The sequence below is a fragment of the Harpegnathos saltator genome, unplaced genomic scaffold, assembly GCF_003227715.2.
Source record: "Harpegnathos saltator strain DR-91 unplaced genomic scaffold, Hsal_v8.6 scaffold16, whole genome shotgun sequence".
Taxonomy (NCBI): domain Eukaryota; kingdom Metazoa; phylum Arthropoda; class Insecta; order Hymenoptera; family Formicidae; genus Harpegnathos; species Harpegnathos saltator.
The window spans coordinates 2,390,160-2,408,888 of NW_020229939.1; the positions used below are offsets into that span (position 1 = coordinate 2,390,160).

Sequence of the window (18,729 nt, forward strand, 5' to 3'; positions counted from 1 at the left end):
AAAAGTCTGGTCCGACGTAACCCGCAGCCGAATTTCTCAGAAGGCTACTTTTGTGCTCGATTCGCGGTTGCCGATCAGGACATGCGATCGTTAACACATCGGCTCGTACGCTATTCCATGACACGCTCGCGTGACACGAATAATATCATTACAGAAGATCGCCGCGAATCGTCGCGTATAAAATTACTGCGCGCTCCACGTGTTCTAATCGGGAAAACAGGGCGAGCAAAAAGTCACAGATACGCGAGACGCTTTATGCTGCATCGCGATAAAAGTGCGACCTGCGAAACTTTCGTTCTCGGCGAAACTCCCCGAGCTGCTGCGTTTTCTACTGCAACCGAAGCGGCCAATCCGCAGCATAAAGCCGCACACGTTTTCTTTTTCCGTTTTCAAGGGTGCACCTGCGTACAAAGTATCGAATGTTACCAAGCCGTGCGCGCATCACGCTTGCGGTATTCAGGAAAAACTTGCCCGACTGGTCATGCATAAAATACGAGTCTATTGACACGAAGAGCAACAGGAGCAGAGCGCTCGGCTCGAAGCACGAGGCTGCGGTGAAACGTTACGGACTTTTAATAAATGCCCCTTTTACGATATCCCCGCGAGACGCGAGCCGTCCTCTTCCGCGTGCCGGCAATGGCGTCTTCGCGAGCCACCTCGACTTATCTTCCAATTTCTTCACCTCTAAATAAATTATCGGTAACTTTATCCATGAGATATCTCCCAGAATTGGATTTCTTCACCTTTATAAAATTTGTATCCGGCAGATAAACTCATCCGTTACCTGAAGTAACGGATATCTGGCAGATATTGATTTCAGTGCCCCGACATAACCTAAAAATTACCTAATAATACGTAATCTGCCGTTGCTGTTGCTGTTTTTATGAAAACACAACATGGATTTGTTACTCATGAATATTAATATTTTTGAATCTGATGATGGTGAGGAGGAGGAGGAATTTATAGAAAGAAAACCCTATACAGTAAGAAATAAACCGAACAATTTTCATAATAACACTTTTTATAATAAAAACAGGCTCAAGAATATTTATTTTCACATAACCTCACTTCAGAAGAATATGTCGGTCGTAGAACTAGCCCGGAAAAGAATATGTCGCTGGTAGAATATGATGATTTATAGTAAATTTCTAGTGCATTTTACGTGTCAAAAGTTAGTAGTATGAAGAATAGCTATCTCTTAGATATGTAACCAGAGGTTTCAGTGAAGAAAACGAATTTTTAGTTATCTGACGGATATCTTTATCTGGAAGACAGTTGTTGCGAGGTGTGAAGAAGCCGGGCATTAGAGAATACGCTCTCATTAGCCCTTGGACAGATTTTCATACATAAACCGCGTGGGCACGCGAACGATGGCGACTTAATTCACGCGGCAGCACGTAAATAACTCACGAATGCGAAGAAACGCAATGTAATGGCACATTGCGACAAGTGATCATCATGATGGATGCCTGATAAACACGGAAGGGAAACATTGTCGCGCACGGCATATTTGGCTGCGGCCAACGGTCAACAATCCTCGACTCAACAACGGTGTGAAGCAGGTTGAGCAGGTGTGACAGAAGACCCGCGGTAGGCGCGCGTGCCATGTTTAAATAAATATCCAACCAGTTCCAAGATAAACTTTCGTACGAGTCGACAGGTCGGCCACGCTTGACGCATTCGAAGCTCTTCCTCTGCGCGCACGCGCGCCCAAATGTAAAATTAAGCTGCTACATATTCACCCCCGGTGGGACTATTGTCAATCAATAGAAGCCACTTAGAGGACCTCGGCGGTAAATGAAGCGGTAGTACAAAATACAATGGGCAGTTTTTGCAATACTGTCTCTCAGATTTACGGTAAACGTAAATCGTGACCGTTATTCGCTCAGAAATAACGTCGCGATGTACGCGGCCAATAGCATTCACGATTTATTACGTTTGCCGTATCTGAGAAATGATATTGCAAAAACTCCCCACTGCAAAAAGCAAACAATTAACGTCGGCTGTCTGTCGTGAGCAGTCGTGAAGATTCCAGCGTGGACGTTGCGCCGAAAAATGTCATCACAATGTGACCTCTTTTAGTCGAGACTGCTCGTGTTCGCGTTTGGAGCGCGCGACAACTTTGCTTTACTTTACACCTTCGAGGCCACGCTGGAATGCTAGCTTATCCCGCGATGATAATACAGCTCACTGATCATCGCGGAGCTCGAAGGCACCTCAGGGTCGTTTAAGTTACGTTGTAATGATGCCCAAGCGGGGCGAACCGGTTGCGGCCCCTGGGCCCTTAGGCCCTGCCACTGCACTTATTCGGCCCCGAGATCGCCCTCCATCACTAACCCGATCCCGAAGCGGACGAAGAACAAGCGAGGTGAGTGCAGGCGAAGGAAGGAACCCACAAAAATCAACCACGCACTCTCGCTCGCACCTGGTCCAAGGATGAAAACACGTAGTCGAACTGGCTCGCGGGGTCCTTCGCCGCGAAGAGAGCGGCTCCGACCGCAGCTGCGGGCCGCTCCACAGCGGCCGATCCCGAGGGCTTTTCGATCCGTCCGCGGCCGCCACGTACGACAATAAAATGGCCCATGAGCGAATAAATAAATCGCGGTCACAAGTAAATACGCAAGCGGGCACGAAATGCGAGTGCGAGCGAGCGAGAGAGAGAGAGAGAGAGAGAGAGAGAGAGAGAGAGAGAGAGAGAGAGAGAGAGAGAGAGTGAGAGAGACCCGCTCGACATTTTAATCACCCGCTGAAATATATCCGACCCATCGGCAATCGAATTGCCGACGCGAGCGCGGTGTACCAGCGCGATAAATATTTTGCCATTGTTAACCCGTCTCTATAACCCGCGCGCGCGCAATTTTTAATTTGTACCGCGTCTTCCCCCGCAACGAGAGACAGTCGACGTCGGCATTCGCCGATTCCTTCGGCTGATAACGTGGCCATTGTGAGCGTCTCCGGGCTGCACAATACGCCAGATAGTCGCGCTCCATTTTCAAAGAAATACAACACCCCGTGCGCCAAAGGGGTTGAATTTATAAACTCGACGATAAATCTATCAGCGGCAAAGGCTAACTGATATTGCGCCCGTGGCCGCTTGCCAGGAGCGTCCTGCAAATTCTGTATTGTACAGTCGCGTGCAAGGGTCTCTCTCTCTCTCTCTCTCTCTCTCTCTCTCTCTTTCATTTCACTCGTGTGGCGATACGCACTCTGTCAGCCGCCGCAGCTCTCCCGTCTCTTCTCTTTTGCGAATGAACGAGCCGTAAGCAGCGCGATTTATCCCAGCATCGTCACCTTTTATTTCACCTCCGTTCGCGCCGCACTCGCCGCTTATTCGCGGTCGGAAAGCGGGAGCCTTCGGGGTCCTCAAGGACAGAGGTTTCCTCCTCGTGAAGAAGAAACTGCAACCCCCGGGGATTCCTCGGCGAGAGACGTTCGACATGCTCGACGCATTTATCTTATTATGCAAATGTACAGACGAACGCCGCGGCAGCATGTTATTAAGACACGGCAAACTTGAGAAATGTCGCGCTCGCTCGCGGACTCGCGACGGAATTGGCTCCTGATAAATCTTTCTCGCGAAAGCCAACTATAGCGACGCGCAACACGATCCGCCGGTTACGGCTTTTCTTCTTTCTCAATGATACCATCGAATGCGCGCGAATTCTCCTAGTTTCTTCGTCGAGGTAAATGTAATTCCCGATGGCGAGCCTTGCATATCTCGTTAGAGATCCACTTTAGCAAATGAAACGGTCGCGTGTCGGCAACTTGTATTATATTGTTGCTCGTCGGCCCCACCTATATTGTTTTAAGGCGTCACACTCCCACAGAGATGAGGGTAAAACAGACGGCGATCCTGCAAACAGCTACAAGCTGCTGATGACACTCAGTAATAAGCGTGTAGAGCGTCGAGCAACATGTGCCGCCGGAATCTGTCTGTCTGTCTGTCTGTCTGTCTGTCGGCGAGCACTTCTCTCTCGTGCCTCTCTAGAAGTACAGGAACATAATTCAGCTAACATGCGTAAGGCCGATTAGATTGGACAAGTGGAGTACAGTTTAACGGCGGCACAAAGACCGAGGAGCCAGCGGGTGGAATTGGTCGAGGTGTTCGCTCTGCCGATTGCTAAGAGTCTCGAATCCGTAGATTACAGCGAGAAAAAAGTTCAACGTAGATCTTCCACAGCAGCGCTTTGTAGCACGATGCTGATGAATGAATACGACCTGGAAGACTTTCACAGATACGCGGAGGTGAAGTTATTGCATAAAAAATTGCAGTTGAACGACACGTATCTCAACCCTACGAAGATGAACACCATCATACCGATCATCCCCAAGCCCACGCGCGATATCATGGACCTCGTGCTTCTGCTGCTTGGCTGCAACTTGAATGTCCTGCTCGGTCTCGTTATCCTGCTGAATTCTTCCATGCGCACCACCGCCAATTGCTACATAATGAGCCTGGTGTGCTCGAACCTGATGATTCTGATCGAGCCGTTTAAGCAAGCGCTACGCTGGATCTTCGATATGCACCTCAGGATAAATCTCGACTATATATTTTTGGTGACCTTCGGCACGTCCGTGCTGACGACAGTTCAGCTTCACATCGAGGCGTACGTGGTGATCTGTCATCAAAGCTCACGTCTGCGCGCACCGCTCCTGAAAATCTCCACGGCCGTGAAGGGCATTCTGTTCATCTGGATAATGAGCGTTGTCCTGACATGCACCGAGCTGCACTTATACAAACACTACGAGAAAGAGGTCATGTACGACATCTGCGTGTCCTCCACCGTTATGTTCCTAATGTTCCCGTGTTTTATTTTCGTTATGCTCGACAGCTTTATTCTGTATGACCTGATAACCATGAGATCGATAGACGGAACATGGTCGAGCAAGGATATCGAGCGTTTCCTCCTGCTAGGTGAGCGAGCATGCCTGTCTTTCATTAACGCGAGTACATGGCGACATGTTCGCTTCGACACGAGCACATATGCGAACTTGGAAATAACGAACTGCTTGCAGTCAGCATCACCGTTGGATTCGTTTTCTTCATGATGCCGTATCGGGTCGCGCGATCTCTCACTCTAATAACGTCATTCTGCTGCAGCGACTTGGCGATAGAGGTGGTTTATACGATGGTTAAAATGTATCCCACAGTCCTGCCGATAACGTGTTTCGTAATGTCGGAGAAGTTCCGTCGAGCGCTCGAGGTCGGTAACGCGAGAAAATGGGCCGAAATTTGAGACATATTTATTAGGAGCGTGATTTAGCTTTCAAGTTTTTCTTTCTCAAAAACTGATTCACTTAACTGATTCACTTAAACTAGATAATGAATGAATGCCTTAATCAAAATATTTCCCTTCATTTTCTACAATCTTTTCCCATCTTTCTGACAAGAAATGGATTCCGCGACGATAAAAAGATTCTTCTTTGACGTTGATCCAATTATCAATAAATTTTCGCGCTGGTTCCAAGTTTTGAAAGTATATATCCTCTAGAGCAGGGATTTCCAACCAAGGGGGTGCGAGGAAAAGTGATTGTAATTAATAATAATGAGATGAATTTTGGAATAATCCGGCATTTTTATCAACGAATTAAAAAGAATGTTATTAAAATTACATATTTTTTATCGTACGTACATATCTGTACATATATATTCATTACGTATCACTATGCAAACCATGGATAATAATTTTATAATATTAAAATGATAGTTAATTTCTATAAAACAATATTATGTAATAATAAATTATTAGAAATTAACATCTCACCTTAAAACCTTAACAACTAATTTTTATCATAAAACATACGAATCATTTTTTGTTTGTAGGATGTACGAAGGTTTATTAATAAATTTTTAGGAGTACGAAATACAAAAAAAGTTGGGAAACTCTGCTGTAGAGCATGTTGCATCGATCGGAACTATGATGATAATCATAGTTCCGGTCGGTGCGAACAAGAATGATAAGGATGGAGAATACGCGGGGTGCGGTAAAACTTGCCATTCGAGCTCTAATAGCGTTTGCTTCACTGATAATGCAACATGAAACATGTCGTGAAGAAGGATCACTTTGCGCCGTTTACTCGCAATTGATGATCCTTTTTGGTCCAATCCTCGCTTCAATTTGTATAATTGTTGTCAATAACGATCAGCGGTGATAATTTTTCATTCGGATTTAACAGTTCATAGTACGCAACACCTTGTGGATCCCACCAAATACACACAGTGATACCTTTGAACTATAAATATTGCACCTCGAAGTGGATATTGCTGGTTGGCCTGGATCAATCCATAATTTTTTTTCGTTTGGAATTACCGAAATAGATCCATTTTTCATCCTCAATAATTCGATATAAAAAACTTTTCATTTTTTGTCTGACGAAATGCAAATGTTCATCCGGTTCGCAATGGCATTTTCCAACAATTGATGTGGGACCCATTTTCCTTCCTTGTAAATCTTTCCCATGTCACGTAAACGTTTAGTAACTGTTGTACGATCAACATTTAATGCTCTGGCATGTTCTGAAGTGGATTGTGCTGACTTTTCGTCCGATAATACTTGCAAATCTGCATATTTTCAAGCTTTTTCGTCTGTCCCGAGCGATCTTTGTCGTTAATATTGAAATCACCACTTTTGAATCGTCTAAACGAATATTCACGTGTCTTAATTGATGGAGCAACATCACTACAAATTTCTATCAGAATTCTATGACCTTCAGCCGCCGTTTTCTTCCGATTCAAAAAAGCAACGCATGTCGAAAGTGCTCTTTAGGAAGCTCCATTTTTAAGATGGTATTGACACGATTTTTATTGCGTCTATTGTTAATAATGGTAGGTGGTTAAGAAATGACTAAATATCATGATTTAATATCAAAGCATTAAGAAACAATAGCTGTGATTGGAATGTCTTCGATTGACATTAATGCCATCTCTTGCAAAACCTGCAAAACTAAATCACGCTCTTGATATAAACGAGTCACCTGACAATACGCGTATTTCTCACTGATCAAACACTAATGAATTTCCGATTTCAGGTAATGCTACATTGTCAACCACGCGAAGTTCCCGTCACGATGTGAAAGGTCGCAAATACACTCGAACGGACACGACGAAAATATGTGAAAAGCGCTTCCACGTTTCTATTGAAGCACCGTCTACATATATTTCATCGCAGTCTCGGTAATATCCGTCACTTATATGTCGCACTTTTGAATAATTTATTATCCTCCAGAAGAAGTTAAAATTCACGCGTGCAATAAGCAAACACATCCGCTCCCGCGGGAAGGGAAGAAAGGGACGACCGGCGACGAGCAGAGTCTGCACACAAATTTTCGAATTCACTGAGCTCTCTGTATGCAAATTAGTTTCCCTTTAAGCCTCTGCTCCGAGAGAGCCAGAGTTAAAGCAGCATTGTACTTATGGGCGCGCTGTATATTCATGCAGATCAGGCGATATGTATTTTGTTTCGTTTCTCATACTCTGTGAATTATAATACGTATTGTTCTAATCAGAAGTTCGACGTTTTCGAGTTGTGTACACGGCGTGTTATATTTTTCATGTGTGTCCACATTGTTATGTAAAATCCACAAATTAAATCGACGTCGATACAAATCGACGACGATGAAGAAATTTGTTAAAAAAGTTGCTGAAAAATCCAGTTGAAAAAGAAAGTTGAGAAACCGCAGCGACACTCAACATATCCGACATTCTCCGCGTATTCTCAACGCGCACTTGGTTGAATTAAAATTACATTCGAGTAAGAGGGACATTTCCTCAAACCTATTCAGCTGTGACGCGGCGCATCCTTTCTAACGAGGAGCCGGAGTTTTATCAAATCGAGAGGATAAAACCGAGTTTACAAGCATCGAGTTGTAGCTCGACTGTCCCTTGGCGATTAGGAATTCCTCTCGCGACTCGTTTCGTATTCCTTGCCTCGGCAGCGTCCAAACGAGGAGGTTTGCCAACGCCACTCGCGAAGATCGAACTGCGCATTGGAGAAGATAAGATGAAATTACCGGTAAAAGTCCGAGACGTCTCGCGGTGCTTCGCGTGTTAATTTATAACTAGCGCGTCTCGAAAGGAACGTCCGGCTCCAGTCGCATCCCCTAAACTCACGACGTTACCCCGAATGACGATATAGATTGTTAGAAGTTAACGAGAGACTTGTGCAGTTTCTCCATTTTCCAATCAAGCGTTTGAGAAAATCGTCGAATCGAGGTATTGAGGAGTTCTTGCGAATGGACGAATTATCGCGAGAGAAAAATGGTGTAAACGCAATGTGTACCGCTTTTCTCTCGCTACGGATGAATAATTCTCGTAAAATACGATAGGAAATAGATTCAACGTGTCGTCGCTGCGGGAAAAAGGAAGATCGCAGGGAGAAGCAGGAAATCGCTGAAGCAGAACGCTCGGACAGGGGCTTCCGCTTCGACAAGCGAGCTAAGTTCCTCATTCCAAAAACGTACGTTTCCCGAACGTTTGAATTTTATGAGGTTTGCCTCTTCCAATTCCATTACGATGAGAAAAAAGAGAAGCATTTCGCGATGCACGTCGGTACACGCCGAATCCACAACCACCGCAGAGAGAGACGCAGCGAAGCTCGAATCAACTAAATCAGCTTGAAATTTCGCTCGAGCGCAAGAGAGACGAATAATTGCGTGAAAATCGAGTCAAGAGTTCTTACGTTGTCCCTCATAAACGAGTAGCAAAAATAAACGTCGCTCGTGACTTATTCGCGCTTACTTCGAAAGTCATGCATCGCGCGCGTTTATCATTTTCTAGCGTGTTCCTGAGCAAAAAATTATTTAGGGCCATCCTCATGAAGCATAAGGCCCCGAAAATAGGATGCCTTAAAAAGGGATGCCTGCATTATTACCACATCAGGCCTTGAGATGGATCTTTTAGGAATACCTTAAATTTTACGGAACAAAGCTTTCATAAGAGAGAGAACTGATGAAAGCCTTAGAAGGATTTATTAAATATGCCTTAAATTTAATAAATAAGGCTTCGATAAGAAAAAGTGATAAGGACCTTAGAAGGATTTTTTAGGAATGCCTCAGATTTTGCGAAATAACGCTTTAACATGGAAAATTGATATGGGCTTTAGGAGATTCTTTTAAAAGGATGCTTTAGGTATACAAAATCAAGTTTTGTTATAGAAAATTAATAAGATCTGAAGCGTGTAATAAAATTGTCATAGTTTATTATTGTTTTAGTAGGTACGCTCTACCTGGTTCTTTTAAAGATTTTTTATTATAATTAAAATTAAAAACTAAAAAATTATAATTATAATTAAAAACAAATTTTATTAGTTTTATCAGTTGCCATATTCATTAGTCTCTTTCAAGGATTTTTCTAGTATTGCCTTCGTTTTGAAATGCAACGAATTTTAATGAAAATAGCAGCAGGATTTTTATATGTAAAGAATGTTATATTTTATTGCAAAATATGCTATATTTTTAAAATAAAAAATTCTTGTTGTATACTAACAAGATTATAAAGAAATAAACAAATTACAGTTACTAAAATTTCTTGAAATGAGAAGGACGAATATTTTTACTCAAGCAACAATAAAAATATTTCCTTATAAGACCCAATTAATATTGTCATAATATTGCCTTATAAGGATCCGTTCCACATCTTGTAGAGCCCTTGTCTTTCTATCCCTACCAGGGCTCGATTAATATTAGGGGAAAATCAGGCTCTTATCGGAGCCCTATTAATTTTTCTACTCGGGTTTAGTTAAACAATATTATTGATGGACGCTGCATCGCGCTCTTATTAACGTGGTATAACTGAAACAAAGAAAGTCTCGCGATACCTGACTTTCTCCGCGCCGCTTTGTGCGCCAGTTTTGCGTGCCGCGTGCCGAGGTGCAACTCCTATTAGTTCTTCCGAATGGCTCCTGAGAGCGCACGGAGGGGAATCTCTGCGAGAGCGAAATCCGGTCTCGCGCGGAAGAACGTCGCTCAAAAGAAGCTGAATTATACGCGCTCGTCCTTGCGTCCCAAATTTCGCAACTCTATTCGGTCTCGACGATGCTCGCGTCAGTCCGCGCGATCGCGCCGCTCTATAAATACGTGTCGCGGGCGATTGAAAAATGTAGCGCGCGACGGTAATAGCCGTCGCGGTCCTGTAACCGCAATAAAATATTTTTAGCGAGGCTCTCCGTTGTACAGGCGCGAGGATCACCACGACGACGACGACGACGACGACGCAGCTCGGCTCACTTGAAGCGCGTCTCGGCGCGCAATAATAATTTGCAATAGGTTGCATCGAGGTCGATCCACCGAGGCAGGTGCATGCATATGTATAAACAAGTCGCAGCGGGGGTAAAAGGGGACTGGCGGCGAAGATGAGTGGGAAGGGGACGGAGGGCACAGCGGGACATGGGAAAAGCAATAGACGGGCCGCGCGCTGTTTGCGGTAGCTGTGGAACGGATGAATGCGAATCGAAGGCGACGTTCGCCAGGACGTGTGAATGAAGCGACCGCACGGGTGTAACGCACGGATAGAAAGTCCATTCACGCCCGCCGGAGGAAAAAGCGTCGCGACTGTGTATCGATTGCGATCGACGGCGAGTTCGGCGGCGGGGGCCCGGCGAACACCCGCGGCTTTGTTCGGACGTGCGCGGTCTTAATTATCGACCTTCCGGCGTAAGACGAAGAGCGCGGCGTGTTGTTTATATTATGTCGCTAGGACCGGCGGAGCACTCGGGGGAAGCGTTTGCAGCGCGACGCGGTGCTAAAACGACGAAAAAAATCGCCCCCGGGGACGATTCTGGCGAAGTAACATGCGTTATCAACCTTTACGACGGCTGCGAAGCCGCCATAATGGCGTATAATGAGGGTCTCGTATTTTTTGTTTAATTTGTCCTTCGACATGTATGAAAAAAATTGTGACTCAAAGACTGCAAGAATCAGCTAAAAAAGAACCGCTCGGACTGTAAAGCTCAAGGATGCTTTTCTTCCTCGTGGAAGCTGCAATGGAAAAATCAAGATCGCTGCGAAGTAAAAGGAAGAGCCGGCGGTACCGGGCGATGCTTCGGCAAACATGTCGTGCGCAATTTATGAAACACCCACCCTCCGCATAAATCAACGCGACCTTTATTTTCACGCCAGCTAAGCCAAACATCGATCGGGTCCGCGCGCGCGTCGCGGGGAAATGTTTTATCAAGTGCGGGTGCCTGAAAGGCTGCGAGAAATTACTGGCGGCTGCGGCCGGACCGGATAATGAGAGTTTGGAAATATGCCGCGAACCTTGAGCACAACTTCTGTCACGATCTGCCACGACGATAACGGGCCTCGAATCCGCGCTATTCCAAGAGAAGATCTGGTGGGTCTTGCTAAAAATAATTAACACGGAGTCGACTTTATGCGCAAAAACTCAACTTTATAGCAAGGCTGCCCACGGTCTATAAACGGAACTACGGCAGACGCGTACTCTCGCGATGGCTTGGCTGCAGCGCCAGGTGATAAGAAAGAAAGAGAGAGAGAGAGAGACACACAGAGTGACGAAATATTGGAGAACGACGAGCATAAATTTCGAATTGTTTTTAGGTAATATTCGTGCGTATGCTTGAAGAAAGGATTACGTATTATCATTTATTGGGATCTTTATGGCCGTCGTCCGAGCCAAGTTTGGTAATCGTTACAAGCTCCAGACCCCCATCTCTGTTGGGTGAAGACGCACGAAGTTTTAATGAAATCATAGCCAGGATCATATCGCCCGAAGTTATATTCTCCTTCGACATATTGCTTCTCTCGGTGCTCACATGCAGCCGCAAACATAATCACATAGTATTTTATATTCTATCTATGCAGAGAATATTTCGTATTTCACATGCTTTATAGTTTTTATTTTATATTTTATATTAAGTGAGTGCAAAAGTTCTGATGGATTTCTGAAAGACTGATTCAATTTTATAGCAACGCTTACAAAAAAATATATATATAAATATTTTAAATTTAAAATTTTTTGAATTTAAGAAAAAAGACTGATTCAATTTTATAGCAACGCTTACAAAAAAATATATATATAAATATTTTAAATTTAAAATTTTTTGAATTTAAGAAAAAAAAAAAATATATATATATACACAGGGTCTCCGGGATCTTTTGGAAATGAAAAATTGTGAAGATTAATCAGGTCAAACTGATAAGAAAAGTCATATACCATTTTGCAAAAATCGCAATAGTTATTGATAAAAAATGACTACATCTAGAGGCCTTTTTAATTGATAACTTAAAAATTTGTATATCTTATTCGCAAAATGGTAAGGACCTTTTTGTTCAGAATGACTTAATCTACAATTATATAATAGCTATTGTGCCTACCGACAGGTTCAAGATTCAGAGTTCAAAGTTCAATATACTCGTATCTATCGCTAGACATAATAGTCGTCATTGTAGATTAGGTCATTTTGAACAAAAAAGTCCTTTACTATTTTGCAAATAGGTACGCGAATTTTCAAGTTATCAAGTAAACAATTTGATAATATGGTCATTTTCATCATTAATAACTTAATAACTACTACAATTTTTGCAAAATAATACATGATTTTTCTTCTCAGTTTGACCCGATTAACCTACCTACACAATTTTTCATCTCCAAAAGATTCAGAACACCCTATATATATGTAATTTAATTTAATTTTAATTTAATCAGTTTTAATTAAATTAATTTTAATTTTTAGTAAAATCACCTATGATAATCCACATTTTTCTGTCACAAAATCCGTCCAAACTTTCACTTTCACCCACTACAAAACTCCTCGAGGGGGACGATTTTTACGAAAATAATCAAACTTAGTCGCTCTTTCCTCCTTTTTCATTCTCGTAGCAGTTACGAAGAACGCGACGAGCGACATCAGCCACAATGATTTCACACGAAAGTATCGCGAACGAACGAGGATATACGAGCGTGCAAGCAGTAGAATAAAATGTCTGATATTTATGACATTTCCATTGGTAAGCAGTTACTAAAAATAAGGGATGAATCAAGAGGCGGCGCGTTACAATATCGAGCAATTGAATTATTCAGATCGTCAAAATGCGGCTCGGACTACACGCCGGCATGCAAGACCGGTTGACCCTATTTCGCATCGCTGTCAGTTTTGTCACACACGCGCGCGCACGGAGTGCCGCCGCATTCATAATTATATTCCCCGTATATACATGTATATGTACTCGCTCAGCTTTGTGCCATCAGCGGTCCGCCGAATATGTTATTTACGAGTCAGCCGCCCGATGTACAACGCCATCGATTTTCGTCGTTGACATTTCGCATGCCGATCACGCGGCACGGACGATTAAAAGCTGCTGCCTTCGGGCGAAATCATTTTTTCCCCCTCTCGACTCCCTCGCGCGATTTTACGACGGCGACGCGACGACAAAGGTCAGAGCGCGATCGAGTGCCGTATAAAATATGAGCGCTGCACCGCGCCGACACTTATACTCGTCTACGGCCGCACATGCGACTCATAAAACGACACGACCCCGTTATTCCGACCTGTTTTGCTCAATGAGGTTTACGGAAAAATTCACGTCTCTCGCGAGACGACTCAAGCGTGCTCTCTCAACGACGTACTTTCGCCTCTTATCGTATCTTTATTAATATTTATATCCACGGCAATTATCTCCATCCGAGCGAGACAGAAATATGTGCCACTTGTGAGTCACTGAATTCGAAATCGCGGTAGATCCGCCATTGCGTTAAACGCACCGCGCACGCACCGCGCACGCACTGTGCGCGCACACGCGGTGGGAACAGCGCACGAAGAAATGAATGGATCTTCCGTCGCGAAAACGATTAAGAAGCAGAGGAGTGTAACTCCGTCGTGCGCCGCAACGCAAAGGGAATCTCGCTGTGACCCGATGAATGGTACCGCAGCATTGTCAAGAAGGAAGACCCTGGCTTCAGAGACTTTTACAACGACGCCGCCGCTACGCGAGCGTGGAATCAAGTGAACGCGGGCGTGCGCGCGCGCGCGAGAAAGAACATTTTACCGCGTTGACAATTCTAGCCGCTGAGAGAGAATCGTGCCGTAAGAGAAGAGAAAAACCGAGACGCGATGAGAGACCGCGCGCATTCTTTGCGCGAGTACTTCCGTGCGTCGCAACAATTTCGCTTGTCTCGCGCGAGAGCGACGTCATTTTTGCGGGATCACATTTTGCTGGAGTCGACGTGTTAACGAGGCAGTAAATTTTTCAGATTCCCCGTAAAGCCCGACAACGCTTCCTAGGCGTCACCCTCGTCTAAGAGCCATCCTCCGCGATCAATGCACTTTCATGACACCCCGTATATATATACCTACAGCCCGGGGCGATGCGTGGGTGGGCGTTTCGCGATGAGCCAACAGGACCGAGGAGCATCAACGTCTCCGCAAACGCGCGGCACCGCCGCAGAATGGAGCGCCCTGTACAAATTCTTCGCTTTGAAAAATATGCCCGGCGTGAGTCAGACGACACGACGCGCTGGAGAACGGAAAGGATGCTGCGTGAACGTTTCGACACGCGCGACTATTTATACGCGCCTCGCTATAGTCCTACGAATATGACGCGAAATTGCGCCCGGTCGTTATCTCGTAAAGTGACTACAATCGTTGAGCGGCGCGTACTTGCGTGAAAAATGCGCTTGATTTTCCGCTCGGCGAGTTTCCCGCCTCATTTCGAGTATCTACGAATGTCTACTGGTTTAATAATAACAATATATTAATAATGTCGATATTATTTAGTAATTTCGAGCCTTCTGCTAACTGTTATATCTATATAATAACTGGTGTTTTTCTTCCTCTCTCGAATGATCTCCGTTGTGCATATTAGATTAATTGGAGGCATCACCAAAAAGTCGAACTTATCAGCGCCTAACGGTAAACAATGAGCCGCGATAAGAGCGATAAGAGTACCACACACCACGCTCGCTTGATTTAATTAGATTTTAATGAAGACATCACGCGCGCGCGCGCGCGCGAGAGACGTCTGTTCCCCGACGTTGGAAACGCTCAGATATTATGACGACCTCGTAAAATATCTGTTCAATACGGCGTATAATACGCAGGAGTACGATACGAAGGAGAGGGCGAGCGGGAAAGCGGAGAACGGTAGGTAGGTGGCGGTAATCGCGTTAAAATCGAATAACCGTGCGCGCCGAGCACCGGCGATAAAAATTCATCTCCGGCGCGAAGGTGGAGCTTGCTTTTTTCTTCATATCGCCGCTACGCGCTACGACGACCTAAGCGGAATAAAGCGACCTTAATCTTCCCGTCGATGCGACAAAATACCACGGAAATTCGATGTAGAAGCAGATATAAAGCGAAACGCCGGCCGGCGGTCGCCTGGCGTTCCAAAAATTAAAACGTGCTTTTCCTGAAAAGCGCCATTCCAGGTCCGACTTATTTCGATCGTAAATGAAAGAAGCGAAGGCCGTCAGAACGAGCGAGCGAGAGAGAGAAAGAGGAAGAGAGGAGAGTTGATATTTTCGCTGCGATTGCACTACGGGAAGCTCCGACAAAGAAAGACACGCGCGTGTTCTCGGCCTCGACACGTCTGAGATGTCTGAGAGCAACGAGACGAAAACGAGTCGCGGAGGTATAATCGAACAAAGCGCGCGATTTGCATGAGACCCGATAAACTGTCATCGCGTCTACGAGAATCGGGCCCGCTTCGCTTTCGTTGGCGTCTCATGTACGAGCGACGGATAAAAAGCGTACACGACGAGACACACTAAACGGCTCATTGTTCTCGAGAGGAGACAATGAGACGTGTGGGCAAAGCACTGGCGAAATTTTCTGGCTGACAATAGCTCGATAGGTTGAAAAGCAGCCGGAGCCGGCGGCGCGGGCGCGAAAAATCGGCTCGCGCAAGCGGACGACGTAGCGAGCGTCGTATATCCGTCTCGCGCGAGCACGACATCGCGACTGGAAGATACCGGCCGTGCGATATTTATAGCTGCGACTTGCCTTCGCCGGTGTTTACGAAATGAGCTTTCAATTTCGCGCGCGTGTTTAATTTCGCTCGCGCTCGCGCTCGCGCCCAGCGCGACGCGCAACACGAGCGCAAGATCAGCGGCCGAGATCGCGTCGCGTTAGCGCGGCTAAAGGCCATCGCACAATGCCAGGCAACAGGAACAGGGAATAGAAATAAAGAATAGGAAGAAGGAATTCCCCCCGTACGTATCAGAAACCATGCAGTGCACAGGCAATGGACACAGAATTTCCGTCACGTTGGAAATTCTATACCTATTGCCTGTTGCCAATCCCAATTATAGAGTTCGGATTGTTAGGTTAAATTTGTAAATTGTAGTGTACAATGATAGGTTAACTTGCATTGCATAGAGAAGTAACATATTTTCGTCGTCCATAGCTAATGACGCAGGATGTCAATGAAAATATTATTATACTAATAAAACCATATATAGTGTATCCTTATGTATACTTTTTTTTATATATTACTGATTTACTTTGTTCACACACACACACACACACACACAACAAAAGCTTTAAAATATACTAATATTTAATTTACAGCATGAATCTGAAATATAGAAAAACTTAGAACTGTATGTTTTAGATTAATGTTTGATTAGATCAGTTATGAATACTACGAGGCTAATTCGATTCGACACAATTCGATTGACTAAGGTTTTTATCGCCATAACGTCATCGTGTATCAATGCCGATAATTTCTTATCCCTTATTTCTATCGCCTGTTCCATTGCCTGTTGCCTAGCATTGTGTAAGGATCTTTATTCTGCACCACGGCCGAGGAGTTTCTAGAATGATCTCGAAACCTCGAAACATTAAGCGATGACGCTTAATGTTTCAGAAAATAATCCGTAAGCTTCCGTACGCGTCTCCTCTTTCGCGCGTTCTCGGGCGCTGAGCGATCGCGCGACCCGCTCGTCGACGCGATTGTGCGGCTGTTGTGTCGAAAAAAACGACGGCATTTTCAAATAAGCGCGGCTGTACGCGCAATCGACCGACTATAAACTATTCCGCGCTCCGCGGAACTCGATAGAGCTCTTTGCGCGCTTTCCGCCTAATGAGGCAATTACAGATCGCATTATATCGCCGGAGTCATAATTTCCAGCGCGATCATTCGTGAGCTTGAATTATGTTTTCCATCGGAGTGAGACGCGTCGAGGGAAAAGAGAGAAAGTATCTGTGTCAAATTGCTGAGCGGATTTTCGCTCATCGCTAAGTCTGCGTCTCTTCGTCATATCGGCATAATTACGTCACGAGCGACGACAGCTCGTCGGCAGGATTTTCCGAGCAAGATTCGTCGGCTGAAGACTCGCGCAAGGTATCACTTTGAAACTTTCTTTACTTGCGCAGCTGCGCCGCCAAACGAAGCCAAGCTCCGACGTTCGAAGGCACGCAGCAGAAATGATAATGCACACCTTGACGAGAGCGCAAGGTTAAGTCGGCCCGCGACCTCCCGCGCCGAACACGCGCCGCGATTATGCACCGTTTGCGCGACACGCTTTCTGCCTTGCAAGGATGTCATTGTCGCACCACGTAATCAAGGTCGCTCATCATCTTGATGGGATCGCGTGATTTAAATTCCTGTCATTTACGCGCGCTCGCGCAGGTGCGAGTGCCCCTCGCTTAACGCGGTCGTGTGTCCTTATTAACGCGTCCCGTCTACTCCCGCGAGTATCTCTCTCCGTTCACGAAATCACGACGATTAGCTTTATTTTACGGACGGGCAATCTTGCGTTTCTCTCTCGTGCTTTCTTGCTTGCCGTACGCTTAGGTAATTGAATCGAAAGCAACATCATCGTTCAATACGCTACGAATGGAAACGATGGACGACGAATCGTCCTTAAGCAAGTTGCGCTTATGTATAACAAACATGCGTACATAACCAAAATCCCAGAACGAGAGTACGATTCGTCGAACAGGATGCGCGCTCGTTCGAGTCTCTCGAGTTCGTATCCTCGAGCAGCGAAATTATCCTGCGTATATCGTACGTCAATTAGAGAGAAACAAAATTACGCTTACCTTCACCGCACTCTCTGATGCCTTTCCGCCAGAATTTCAAGGAGCCGCTTCCGTAGGATGATCGCCGTTGATGAGAGCGTTGTTGATTGACGGACGGACCTCTGGAGAACGGTGGAAAAACTGGCTAGACCACAGTAGTAGCGCGGTACCGTTCGCTTAATAATCCGATGCAAAGCTCATCATCCTCCAGCGCGATCGGCGAAACGCGCGCGTGCGGCGTTTACGAGAGGATAATGCAATTATGTCGCAGTGTTATTTACATCGCGCGTTACGCGCGAAGCAAGCGACGTGTCGTCTATCACTGTCACCCCGAGTAAATAAACGCGCGTTTTCCGCGCGTTCAAAAGTCCCGACGTCGGCGAGCGGCGAACGTCGTCGACGACGCCGTCGACTGGTCGCGGACGATCGTCGAATCCATCGCGTTGTTCCTTGTCATCCAAAAACCCAGAGGAACGGCGACAGGCCGCGTAGCGTCTCGACCGCGACGGACAGTGCGTCGCTCTCCAAGCACGATACACAACCAGCCGCGGTTCAACAGTCAGCGTGTACTGATGGTGAAGCCGCGGCGAACAGCCACGCGACTCCGATGCGAAAGCGAAGCCGCGCAAGATGGCCGCCGGCTAGCGCGCATGTCAGCTGCGCGAGGCGCGTTATCGCGCCGTGCTCCGCCACGCCGGCGAACGCGCTGATAAAGAACATCGCTGTGATTCTCTGAAGCTTGTCGTCGAGTGAT

The 18,729-nt window shown here is 45.7% G+C and overlaps 2 protein-coding genes across 2 annotated transcripts in view; one reads left to right on the forward strand and one right to left on the reverse strand.

Moving 5' to 3' along the window:
* ec (ubiquitin specific peptidase echinus) overlaps window positions 1-18,524 on the reverse strand; it is a 90,902-nt gene extending 72,378 nt beyond the window's left edge. The window contains exon 1 of the mRNA XM_011155463.3: window positions 17,997-18,524. The gene's annotated coding sequence lies outside the window, so the exon portion shown is untranslated. The remainder of the gene's footprint in view (window positions 1-17,996) is intronic.
* LOC109504663 (uncharacterized) lies at window positions 4,034-7,757 on the forward strand. Its single transcript, XM_019845371.2, has 3 exons — window positions 4,034-4,915; window positions 5,017-5,204; window positions 7,030-7,757. The coding sequence occupies exons 1-3, from the start codon at window positions 4,198-4,200 to the stop codon at window positions 7,072-7,074; spliced, it is 951 nt and encodes a 316-aa protein (XP_019700930.1). The 5' UTR covers window positions 4,034-4,197; the 3' UTR covers window positions 7,075-7,757.
* Window positions 18,525-18,729: the final 205 nt, after the last annotated feature.

Coding starts and splice junctions, on each gene's coding strand:
- LOC109504663 (XM_019845371.2), top strand. CDS start 4,198: ATGCTGATGAATGAATACGACCTGGAAGACTTTCACAGATACGCGGAG. Junction 4,916..5,016: donor CGAGCGTTTCCTCCTGCTAG/GTGAGCGAGCAT, acceptor AACTGCTTGCAG/TCAGCATCACCGTTGGATTC. Junction 5,205..7,029: donor AGTTCCGTCGAGCGCTCGAG/GTCGGTAACGCG, acceptor TTCCGATTTCAG/GTAATGCTACATTGTCAACC.